Source organism: Carcharodon carcharias, chromosome 30, assembly GCF_017639515.1.
Source record: "Carcharodon carcharias isolate sCarCar2 chromosome 30, sCarCar2.pri, whole genome shotgun sequence".
NCBI lineage: Eukaryota > Metazoa > Chordata > Chondrichthyes > Lamniformes > Lamnidae > Carcharodon > Carcharodon carcharias.
The window spans coordinates 5,545,539-5,558,072 of record NC_054496.1 but is presented as its reverse complement, the minus strand read 5'-3'; the positions used below and the strand labels follow the sequence as shown (position 1 = coordinate 5,558,072).

Here is a 12,534-nt window from a genome sequence, read left to right as displayed (position 1 = left end):
TTCTTGCAAGACTTTGGCTTAATGGAAAAGCCTCCAAAAACTCAAGACGCAGGCGTCCATTATTTATTTGTCACCTTCTGTGGTGAGTATTTAGAGATCATTCCACCATGGTGAACCCCACAGGTGTAGACAGTCCTGTCCTGAGCAGTGCATTTAGTGATCAGGGGCTTTGGAAGTATTGTGCCCTCCCTACAATGCTCCCAACATCAGGCCTGGGCTCTTACTCTCCTGTACGTCTCTGCAGCTAATGGGATCAACACACTGAACCGCTTGGCATCTAAACATCAAGACAGTGTTCATTTAACTTTTGCACCAAGTTGAGCAGCAAACAAACAAAGCTCAAAACAGATATTTAAAAAAACAGACTTGTCCCTCCCTCCAAACAAATCAAATCTTGAAGCCCACTCCCCAACAGGCGAGTCTGTGACCACCCGCCCCCATACCCCCCAACAGGTGAGTCTGTGACCACCACCTCCACACTCCCCAACAGGCGAGTCTGTGACCACCACCTCCACACCCGAGTCTGTGACAGCCCCCACACCCAACAGGCGAGTCTGTGACACCCCCCACACTCCCCAACAGGCGAGTCTGTGACACCCCCCACACCCCCCAACAGGTGAGTCTGTGACCACCCCCCCACACCCCACAACAGGCGAGTCTGTGACCACGCCCCTCCACACCCCCCAACAGGCGAGTCTGTGAACCCCCCCACAACAGGCAAGTCTGTGACCACCCCCTCCACACCCCCCAACAGGCGAGTCTGTGACCCCCCCCGACCAACAGGCGAGTCTGTGACCCCCCCCCACCAACAGGCGAGTCTGTGACCCCCTCCTCACCAACAGGCGAGTCTATGACCCCCCCCCCCCCCACCCCAACACTCCCAAACAGGCGAGTCTCTGACCCCACCCCCCCCACACCCCAACATAGGAGTCTCTGACTCCCCCTCCCCCACACACCCTGACAGGCGGTGGGGCAGCTCTTTCACTGGCACTTACCAAATGCATGATACATCACTTGTCCATCGCACATCCCCTCTTCAATCTTCACCAACTCCAGGGTCATTCGAGGGCCAATCTGAGAGACAGGGTTGCAATGATAAATGGGGTTTTACATGAAGACTGAATATCCCTCCCTGTATGTATCCATACCCTCAGGCTGAGCCAGTGAGTGCAGAGATCACAGAATACAGCTGCAGAGTAAGGGCTTATCACACTGACATATGAGTGACAAATGGTACCACATCCCTGGTTGACCTGGAGCTTGGGCTAGGGGAGCCAGAGATCTGGAACCTGGCTAACTCCCCACTCCTGCCACTGAGGGTAGTGATTGTAGGGGGAAACGTTCAATATGGCCCCAGGGGGCATTGGTATGGACAGTGCAGTCCTGGAACCTAACCAGTTTGACTCTGGCTGATGCACTAATTCACGGCCCACCCCCCCCACCAAAGAACCCCCAACCAGCCAGGCAAAAGGCACTGACAATCCAATGAGAAGATTCTCATTGAAAATGTGGAAATGTTCCATTTCAGCTGACTGCCAAAGAGTGGGCTAGAAATTGTGCAGAATTCTAACTCCCCAGGTTATCGTCTCCAGGTAAGACCCAATCCAGCAATGTCGGAACCAGTGGAAAACGCACTGACCTCGGTGAGCCGAATGGCGCTCTGCTGGGCCTTCAGGTTCCCACGCCCTGCGTACACCTGAGGCAGCTCAGTGACATTGTGATCTCCGTCCTGTTCAGCTTCACTCTCAGAGAGGTTGGCTCCCCTGAAATTCAGACACAAATAAATGACTCAGAACGTCTTTGTATTAATGGAGAGGGAGAGGAGGATGAGTGTGTGAGAGAGAGAGAGAGGGAGAGAGAGACTGACTAACGAGTGTGCGAGAAGTGAGGAAGAAAAAAAGAAAAACAGCTCCAGTTTGTTGTTAGACACGGTGAACTTTACTGGATAAATACACCGACAATTTTGTTACCGAGAATGAAAGGACCAAGAGAGGAAGAGAGAGGGAGAGAGAGAGAGGGAGGCAAATCAAGAGAGAATCATTCAACCAGGAAGGTGTGTCATTGGGGCAGCCAGAAAACCCAAGAAGCCGTGACCCAAATCAGGAAGCCATATGAGTGGCTGTGTGTCTCACAACTGTGTTATGACCTAGAAAGCAGTTGGTGAAGGATAGAACTGGAGCCAATCTTTACACACTTTTATAAACGTTTATTTACAGAGTTATACATTACAAGCCTGAACCTCCTAACCCCCCAAAAAAAGCGTTTCAGTCTGTGTCAATAGGAGCACAAGTCAATCCCCATTTAATAACGAGTGCCTGCATATAATATAAATTTAATAACCCAGGCATATACAGAGAGAGGGCAGCCAAACACCGAATATGACCAACTCCCCTGCCCCACAGACACAGAGACAGGCTGCAAAGTAACACGGCCCATGGAACCAAACCCAAACGATTGGAACCAAACCCATACGGTTGGGTGTGGGGGTGTGTGGGGGGGGCGGGGGGGGGCCTTGGGAGAGGTACGTAGAAAAACATAACCAGGCTCCCTCCTGCCACATCACTTACTTTATAAGCAGCTCACTGATATCTTCAAACCTGCTCATGTTGGGGAATTTCTCCTGGAGCAGTTTCTTCATCCCCCGGCTCATCCCCACAGGAACTACTTTAATGGAGCTGGAAACAGGAAGAATGCTTGTTACTAACACAGCTACAGGGACAGAAAGCCATTCAGCTCCTCAATCCTGCTCTGCTATTAGATCAAAGCTGATCTGTCATTCCATTTACCCGCAATTGATCCACATCCTGTGATACTATTAACCCAACAGAAATCTAATTAACCTCAGCCTTGAAATATTCAGCTGACCCCTCCATCCCCGCCCAATGTCCACGGTCCTTTGCAAGAGGCTAGGTGAGGGGAAAAGAGTTCCAGATTTACAAACACAGTAACACATCTGATCCTCAAATTATATTCTTGGTCACGATGAGCACGACAAGAGGGGGAGGGGTGGAATTCAATTCTCAAATTAACAAACTCTCAAATACAGAATCTGTGGGCAGCCAGTTCCCCTCACCGAGAATCAGCAGGTAGCTGATTCACTCTCCCCGAGAATCAGCGGGTAGCTGATTCACTCTCCCCAAGAATCAGCGGGCAGCCGATTCCCCTCGCCAAGAATCAGGGGGCAGCCGATTCCCCTCGCCAAGAATCAGGGGGCAGCCGATTCCCCTCGCCAAGAATCAGGGGGCAGCCGATTCCCCTCGCCAAGAATCGGGGGCAGCCGATTCCCCTCGCCAAGAATCGGGGGCAGCCGATTCCCCTCGCCAAGAATCAGCAGGCAGCCGATTCCCCTCGCCAAGAATCCGCGGGCGGCCGGTTCCCCTCCTCGAGAATCCGCGGGCAGCCGATTCCCCTCACCGAGAATCAGCAGGTAGCTGATTCACTCTCCCCGAGAATCAGCGGGTAGCTGATTCACTCTCCCCGAGAATCCGCGGGCAGCCGATTCCCCTCGCCGAGAATCCGCGGGCAGCTGATTCACTCTCCCCGACAATCAGCGGGCAGCCGATTCCCCTCCTCGAGAATCAGCGGGCAGCTGATTCACTCTCCCCAAGAATCAGCGGGCAGCCGATTCCCCTCCTCGAGAATCAGCGGGCAGCTGATTCACTCTCCCCGACAATCAGCGGGCAGCCGATTCCCCTCCTCGAGAATCAGCGGGCAGCTGATTCACTCTCCCCGAGAATCCGCGGGCAGCCGATTCCCCTCCCCGAGAATCAGCGCGTAGCTGATTCACTCTCCCCGAGAATCCGCGGGCAGCCGATTCCCCTCCCCGAGAATCAGCGGGCAGCTGATTCACTCTCCCCGAGAATCAGCGGGCAGCTGATTCACTCTCCCCATACCTCCAGAGGTTCATTTAGTCTCAGACTCAGAGGAAAACACCCCCTCCTCCACACTATTTTAAAAATACGTGACAAAGCTATGAAGCTATGGCAGATGGAGTACAATGTGGGAAAATGTGAGGTTATGCACTTTGGCAGGAAGAATAGAGGAGCTGAATATTATTTAAATGGAGAAAGACTGCAGAAAGCTGCAGCACAGAGGGATTTGGGGGTCCTCATAAATGAATCAATAAAAGCTAACATACAAGTCCAGCTGGCAATAGGGAAGGTAAATGGAATGTTGGCCTTTGAAATAAAGAGAATGGAGATAAAAACAGGGAAGTCTTGCTAAAACTATACAAGGCACTAGTTAGACCACACCTAGAATACTGTGAACAATTTATCTAACTTATCTAAGGAAAGATAGACAGGCATTGATCGCAGTCCAGAGAAGGTTCACTAGGTTGATCCCAGGTATGGTGGGATTTTCTAATGAGCAGAGGTTGAGTAGGTAGAGCCTGTACTCATTGGAGTTTAGAAGAATGAGAGGCGACCTTACATAAGATTCTTAGGGGGCTTGACAGGGTAGATGCTGAGAGGTTGTTTCACCTTGTGGGAGAGTCTAGGACCAGAGGGTATAATCTCAGGGTAAGGGATCGCTCATTTAAGACAGAGATGAGGAGGAATTTCTTCTCAGAGGGTAGTGAAGCTGTGGAATTCTTTACCGCAGAGGGCTGTAGAGGCTGAGTCGTTAAGTATATTCAGGGTTGAGATAGACAGATTTTTAATCAGTAATGGAATCAAGAGTTATGGGGAAAAGGCAGGAAAGTGGAGTTGAGGATCATCAGGTTATTGAATGGCAGAACAGACTTGATGGGCGGAGTGGGCTACTTCTGCTCCTACATCATATGGTCTAACTGGGAGTTGAGCTGAGGTACTGCACATTCACTTACTAGTGCCTGATGTCAATCATGTGTGTGTCGGGGTTGTAACTGATCAGGACACAGCGCTTAATGGCATTTAATCCAACCTGGAAATAAACAGATATGACAGGGTTAGGCACAGCAACAGTGACACAGTGTACAAGAGGACTTGGTCTCAATGCCAGCCCACAGCTTGAACAGGACATTGTGCAGCCTGGAATTCTGACATCAGAACAAAATCAGACACATATACCCGTTCCAGACAGGCTGACTCAATAGCAGTCAGTGGCAGCGATCCTGGCTGACTGAGTTCTTTATTTGGATCAGAGAACTGAGAATAAATAGACACCCAATCAGCATGGACCAGGGACACAATCAGGGAACCTCTGGTTTCTACAGATCAGTTTCACAACAGGTGATACAACTTATATTTATATAGCACCTTTAGCATAGTATAATGCCAAGGTGCTTGACAGGAGCAAAGTCTGACACCAAGCCACATAAAGAGATATTAGGGCAGGTAACCAAAACCTTGGTCAGCGAGAGAGGTTTAAAGAGTCAGAAAGCAGGAACCATAGGAAAGGAGGTGGGGAGAGAGAGAGAAGCAGAAGGGCTTACAGCCTCAGTATTTGAAGGCACGGCCGATGTTGGAGTGATGGAAATTGGTAATATCCAGTGAGAGTCAGAGAATTTGTTCCTTTGATTTTTACTCCTACTTCTTCAAGATGTCTCCTCAACCCCTGCCCTTCCCCAACTCCCTCCCTTTCCTTCTCCATCCATTTACTCCTACCTTATAGACGTTGATTGACGGGAACATATTCTGAAACATGGTGGCGATCAGCTTGATATGCATTCCATCCCCTCCAAAGTTATTCAGCACCAGCAGAGGGTGATGATTAAACTGCTGCTCATGCATCCGGTGTCTCTTCAAGGACGAGATGACGTCTTTCACCAAGGAATACTGGGAATCACAGGAAGTACAGGGTGAATCCGGGAAAACTACGCTCAGTTCTTCAAGCTGGAAGAGGGGAGTGAGCCCTGCTGGGGGGGGGGGGGGGGGGGGGGGGAGAGAAGCCGAGAGAGCAAGCGAGAGGGTGTAAGCAAGCGTGCGCAGTGGGGTGTGGCGAGAGGGAGAATGAGCAAGGAAAGGGCTGTGGGTCCAGGGACGAGAGGGAGAATGAGTTGGGGGGGTGGTGAGAGAATGAGCCAGGAAAGCAGAAAAGGGACATAGGAGGAAGAGGGAACGCGAACCAGGAAAAGGGTGTGAGCCCGTTATAGGAGGTGTGGGCCCAAGGGGACAAGTAGACGAGGGGGTTTGAGCTTGGGGCAGGGGGAGCCAAGGGCCCACAGGAGAGAGTGAGATGGATAAGGGGCTTACTAGAAGGGGCGAACTGTGAGGAGTTCTGAATAATGCTATAGAAACTTTAATATTCATTTAGACTGTCAGCAGTGTTGAATGGGGCTTTGGTTTAACATCTCATTAGAAAGACAGGGTCTCTGACAGTGCTGCACTCTCTCAGTCATGTAATGTGGGCCTAGATTAGACCCTGGACTGGGGCTCAAACCAAGAATCCTGCCACCTGAGCCTGGTGACACCTAGCCTCCCACAATAACTGAAAGGAGCTGCAAACAGACTGATCACTTACTGCATTTCAGGTGGGTAAATACCTTTACAAAGCACCAAATAATAGTGTCAAAATACACTTTAGGAACCAGAATAATGAATAAAAGTCAAGGTTCATCTTAATTCACCTTTCCATCCTCATGCTAATCACATGGTGCAGTGATAGTGGAGTTCTCAGTAATCAGAGCGATCAATCTCCAGCAAACGGACTACATTCCCAAAATGGATTTCTCTGGATTGACCAGACTATATGCACACTGAGCAATTTAACAATTCATTCAATAACTCAAACTGAAATATAGAAATAAGCCACTGAGCAGCTATTTGCCAGAGTAATAATACTCAGGGTGTCTGATCTGCAGCAACTCAAGATGTCTTGAGACTACTGTCACTGCAGCTATTAGCAGTGAGGCTATGGAAAGACAACTGAACAGCAGACACTTACCTGGTGAACTTTGAATGAGAGTGTAGGTCCTCTAGGTAAACGGGCCATTTTCTGAGGGACAGTTGAAAACAATGCAAGTCAGTGATCTGAAGTTTGAGTATCTTAAAAGCAAAATACTGCAGATGCTGGAAATCTAGAACAAAAACAAAAATACCTGGAAAAACTCAGCAGGTCTGAGAGCATCTGCGGAAAGGGACACAGCTGACATTTCGAGTCCATATGACCCTTCATCAGCAGTGAAAATATCTGGATTTGGGTGAAATTCCCACCGGTGAGTGTAAAACGGTCAATTCACCACTATTTAGGTGAACTGTCCAAATGAGACTGAGGTGGGGGGAGGGTTTCACGAATATGCCCATCAATTGTGACTTAATGCTGCTGAATTCTGTCATTTTTATCACAGCTTCTGACTAATAATGAAATACATCTTTTGATATTGCTTCATCTCAGTTTGTACTTAAAACCAAATTGTGCGTAGAGCTGATGTCCCTACATCAAACTTCTTCACAAAGATCTGCTTTGTCAGGTAGATAAACAAAAAGCTATTGGAAGCTCCGTGGGTATCCTAATTCAAACAAACTTTGCAACTCATGGCCATGGTTTTACATGTTATGAGAATTATGAAAGTTTTAACATGTCTATTACTTTGAAACAGGTTTAAAATAGATGAGAAATGACCATTTCTTTTACTGTAATCTAATGATTTACTTATTAAATTTAACTGGTAGTTTAGTGCAATCATTTTGAGAGTACACACATCAGGAAACAATTGAGAGGCTGGATCTCTTTTCTATTGAAAAATGAAGGGCTGAATGGCCTGTTTTTGTGCTGTGTATCCTATGTTGTACCAGGAGCTTCATGAGTTGAAATCCCAGCACAAATAATTATAAAAGATGAATCCCTTTAAAATTCTGGAATGATTTGATATAGTCTATACAGAGAGAATGTTCCCTCCTGTGGGGAATAGCAGAACTAGAGGCCGTCAATATACTCTAATCACCAAGAAATCCAATCAAGAATTCAGGAGAAACTCCTTCACCCAGAGAGTGGTGAGAACGTGGAACTCACTCCCACATGGAGTGACTGAAGTGAGCAGTATACATACATTTTAAGGATAAGCTAGACAAGCACATAAAGGAGAAGGGATTAGAGGATTAGGATGATAGATTTAGATGAGGAAAGTGCGAGGAGGTTCGAGTGGATCATAAACACCAGCATGGACCAGTTGGGCCGAATGGCCTGTTTCTGTGCTATTTGTCTTATATTGTATAGGACATCGTGAGTTGGAATCCTAGCACAGAAAATTATAAAATGCGAATTCAATAAAATTAATAATCTGTGGGCTGGCGTCAGGAAATGTCAGTCAACGTCAGTGATAAATGAGTTCATCGTTCACTCCAGACAAAGCACCTCTGTTACATCGTGAATAAGGTCACCATTCAATTGATAGGAAGAATCATTAAAGTGGGAATAAAAGATAAGAGTAAGGAAGAAGAAAAGGATTTTCTTCCCCTGGAGGAAGATTTCCAGCCTACTTACAAAATTCACACAAGTCGACGATTTGGTAAAAATTAAGAAATGTGTCACACCAAGTGGTCCGGCCACTGCGACAAAATCCTTCAGCAAATTCTTCTTCCGCACCTGGTAACACACACACACACACACAGAACCACTTCATCAATGAAGAAGCAAGTTGCTTAGTTACACTGTCACCGGGCATGCTTAGCAATATTTTACATTAAAATGACACTCTATATCTGCCGATATACCTCATAGTTGATTCATTTAATTCGTTATCATTAACTGCTCCCATCCCCAACCAGCAGTAACAGACTTGGGATCACCTACAGCTCAGTGTAATACACCATTCAAACCTTCTCTCCAGTCACACCCCAGACCAGGCAAGAAAGGCCACAATCTGCAATCGGGTCTTTCTTTTTAATCGATTCACAGAATGCGGGCATCATTGACAAGGCCAGCATTTACTGCCCATCCCTCATTGCCGAGAAGGTGGCAATGAGCAACTTTCGGAAATACAATAGGGTGGCTTCCTGGGCCATTTCACAGGGCAACTAAAAGTCAATGACGTGTCATGGACTCAATGGGTCGAATGGCCTCTTTCTGTACCGCAATGACTTTATGACACATGGTGTCAATGTAGCTGAAACCAGGTAAGCACGACAGATTTTCTTTCCTAAAGGGTATTGGTGAACCTGATGGGTTTTTACAACAATTTGGTAGTTACAGAGTCACCATTACGGAGACTGTTTATTCCAGATTTATTAATTAATTGCATTTAAATTCCCAGCTGCCACTGTGGGACATGAGCTACTGTTTCCAGATCATTAATCCAGATCTTTGCATTATTAGTCCAATACATAACCACTATATTACTGTTCTCTTTTCTCCCCCCCATAGCTCCAGCAAACACAATGTGAAACTTTCACCTACCCACTATCGTTCCTCAATCAATACTGTTGTTGAACAAGGCTATAAATGGGATACGAGGTTAAGGCAAGTATATGGAGTTGATGATCCAGAATAATCTAGTTGAATGGTGGAGCAGACTTGAAGGGCTGAATAGTCCCTTCCTGTGGTATCTTATCATCAGTGCTGACCTATCCCCTAACCAGAATTATCTTTCTCCCATATCCCAATCACGTCCGGTCAAGTTAGATGATCAGTAACATGTTACCAAAGACAGTGACAACTCACATATGGGGAATCACTTCAGACAAGGGTGTCACCTAAAACATTAAGCTGCTTTCCACAGTTACTGAGAAATCTATTTATTCCAGATTTCCTGTTTTCACAGAAATGGCTGGAAAAACTCAACAGGTCTGGCAGCACCTGTGGAGAAAGAATCGGAGTTAACGTTTTAAGTTCAATATGACTCTCTGAAACTGAAAAGCAGAAATGTGATGGGTTTAACCAAAGCTTTGTCTGTTCACTGCTTCTTGATCCATCCGCTTCCTGCATTGCAGCTGTTCACCCTCAGAGATTTCTCAGGAGCAAGAGTTCCCAGGATGGAACTTAAACTGAGCTTTCACCTTGTACAACACGTTCTATGTGCCTCACCTTCAGTGCACGGGCGGTGAACGGCTCCATGAGTCTCCTCATGTCTGTGATCAGCTGGTGAACATTCTGCCCCACTTGGCCTCGGTTAAAGACAAAGGAGTGAGGGACATTGACAAACTCCTCCTGAGCGAGGTGAATCGCATTCGCACGAGCTTTCTTCTGATTCTTGGTCTGAAATGGTATTTAAACAAATTAATCTTTAACATGACCTGGGAAGGTCTGAATGATTAAAACTACCCAACAATAGCTGGCTGTAATTCTCCAGTAACACAATGAGGAATTGGCTTCCACTGGACTGCCTGATAACCTACATTATGAAAGTGCAAAACCTGAGACACATTGATGGATGATGTGAATAGGCAAAACTGTGGCAAATTAATTTCAATGTAAAGAAATGTGAGGTCATCCACTTTCAACTTAAAAAGGATAAAACAGAGTAACTTCTAAGTGGAGATCCAAGGAGACATGGTGATCTAGGTACTCAGATCATTAGAATGTCAGGAACCGATACAGAAAACAATCAAAAAGGAGAATAGGATAATGGCCTTCATATCGAGAGGATTAGAATCCAAGACGAGGAGAAGGGGGAGAGGGTGAGGGGAGATGGTGGTGAAGGAAGCATTGGGGATGGGAAAGGAGGTGAACGAACAGAGGGGGAGTGGATAAGGGGACGTGAAGGAGGGGAGGGGAGAGCGTGGGGGGGGGAGAGGGGAGAGCGTGGGGGGGGGGAGAGGGGAGAGCGTGGGGGGGGGAGAGGGGAGAGCGTGGGGGGGGGAGAGGGGAGAGCGTGGGGGGGGGGAGAGGGGAGAGCGTGGGGGGGGGAGAGGGGAGAGCGTGGGGGGGGGGAGAGGGGAGAGCGTGGGGGGGGGGAGAGGGGAGAGCGTGGGGGGGGGGGAGAGGGGAGAGCGGGGGGGGGGGGAGAGGGGAGACGGAGGTGGGGGGGGGAGGAGGGGAGCGTGGGGGGGGGGGAGAGTGAGAGTCGTGGGGGGGGAGAGGGAGAGCGTAGGTGGGGGAAGGGGGAGGGCGTGGGGGGGGAGAGGGGGAGGGGGGGGGGGGGGGGGGGAGGGGGGGGGGGGGGGAGGGGGAGCTGGGGGGGGGGGGCGGGGGGAGGGGGGGGGGGGGGGAGGGGGAGGTGGGGGGGGGGGTGGGGGGGGGGAGGTGGGGGAGGGGGGGGGGGAGGAGGAGAGCGTGGGGGGGGGGGGGGGGAGGTGGGGGGAGGGGGGGGGGGGGGGGGGGAGGGGGAGGGGGGGGGGGGGGGGGGAGGTGGGGGGGGGGGGGGGGGAGTGGGGGGGGGGAGGAGAGGTGGGGGGGGGGGAGGGGAGGGTGGGGGGGGGGGGGAGAGCGTGGGGGGGGAGGGGGGAGAGCGTGGGGGGGGAGAGAGGAGAGCGTGGGGGGGAGGAGGAGAGCGTGGGGGGGAGGAGGCGAGCGTGGGGGGGAGGAGGAGAGCGTGGGGGGAGGAGGAGAGCGTGGGGGGAGGAGGAGAGCGTGGGGGGAGGAGGAGACAGTGGGGGGAGGAGGAGACAGTGGGGGGAGGAGGAGAGCAGTGGGGGAGGAGGAGAGCGTGGGGGGAGGAGGAGAGCGTGGGGGGAGGAGGAGAGCGTGGGGGGAGGAGGAGAGCGTGGGGGGAGGAGGAGAGCGTGGGGGGAGGAGGAGAGCGTGGGGGGAGGAGGAGAGCGTGGGGGGAGGAGGAGAGCGTGGGGGGAGGAGGAGAGCGTGGGGGGAGGAGGAGAGCGTGGGGGGAGGAGGAGAGCGTGGGGGGGAGGAGGAGAGCGTGGGGGGAGGAGGAGAGCGTGGGGGGAGGAGGAGAGCGTGGGGGGAGGAGGAGAGCGTGGGGGGAGGAGGAGAGCGTGGGGGGAGGAGGAGAGCGTGGGGGGAGGAGGAGAGCGTGGGGGGAGGAGGAGAGCGTGGGGGGAGGAGGAGAGCGTGGGGGGAGGAGGAGAGCGTGGGGGGAGGAGGAGAGCGTGGGGGGAGGAGGAGAGCGTGGGGGGAGGAGGAGAGCGTGGGGGGAGGAGGAGAGCGTGGGGGGAGGAGGAGAGCGTGGGGGGAGGAGGAGAGCGTGGGGGGAGGAGGAGAGCGTGGGGGGAGGAGGAGAGCGTGGGGGGAGGAGGAGAGCGTGGGGGGAGGAGGAGAGCGTGGGGGGAGGAGGAGAGCGTGGGGGGAGGAGGAGAGCGTGGGGGGAGGAGGAGAGCGTGGGGGGAGGAGGAGAGCGTGGGGGGAGGAGGAGAGCGTGGGGGGAGGAGGAGAGCGTGGGGGGAGGAGGAGAGCGTGGGGGGAGGAGGAGAGCGTGGGGGGAGGAGGAGAGCGTGGGGGGAGGAGGAGAGCGTGGGGGGAGGAGGAGAGCGTGGGGGGAGGAGGAGAGCGTGGGGGGAGGAGGAGAGCGTGGGGGGAGGAGGAGAGCGTGGGGGGAGGAGGAGAGCGTGGGGGGAGGAGGAGAGCGTGGGGGGAGGAGGAGAGCGTGGGGGGAGGAGGAGAGCGTGGGGGGAGGAGGAGAGCGTGGGGGGAGGAGGAGAGCGTGGGGGGAGGAGGAGAGCGTGGGGGGAGGAGGAGAGCGTGGGGGGAGGAGGAGAGCGTGGGGGGAGGAGGAGAGCGTGG

The 12,534-nt window shown here is 51.5% G+C and overlaps 1 protein-coding gene across 1 annotated transcript in view; it reads right to left on the bottom strand.

Moving 5' to 3' along the window:
• The window catches only part of ppan (peter pan homolog), a 38,654-nt gene that overhangs the window by 20,550 nt on the left and 5,570 nt on the right, over positions 1 to 12,534 (bottom strand). Inside the window, exons 2-9 of the mRNA XM_041176920.1 lie at positions 9,943 to 10,113; positions 8,404 to 8,505; positions 6,865 to 6,915; positions 5,586 to 5,756; positions 4,826 to 4,902; positions 2,568 to 2,675; positions 1,640 to 1,763; positions 996 to 1,074 (exon numbers count right to left, since the gene is read on the bottom strand). Coding sequence (XP_041032854.1) covers positions 996 to 1,074; positions 1,640 to 1,763; positions 2,568 to 2,675; positions 4,826 to 4,902; positions 5,586 to 5,756; positions 6,865 to 6,915; positions 8,404 to 8,505; positions 9,943 to 10,113 — 883 coding nt within the window. The remainder of the gene's footprint in view (positions 1 to 995; positions 1,075 to 1,639; positions 1,764 to 2,567; positions 2,676 to 4,825; positions 4,903 to 5,585; positions 5,757 to 6,864; positions 6,916 to 8,403; positions 8,506 to 9,942; positions 10,114 to 12,534) is intronic.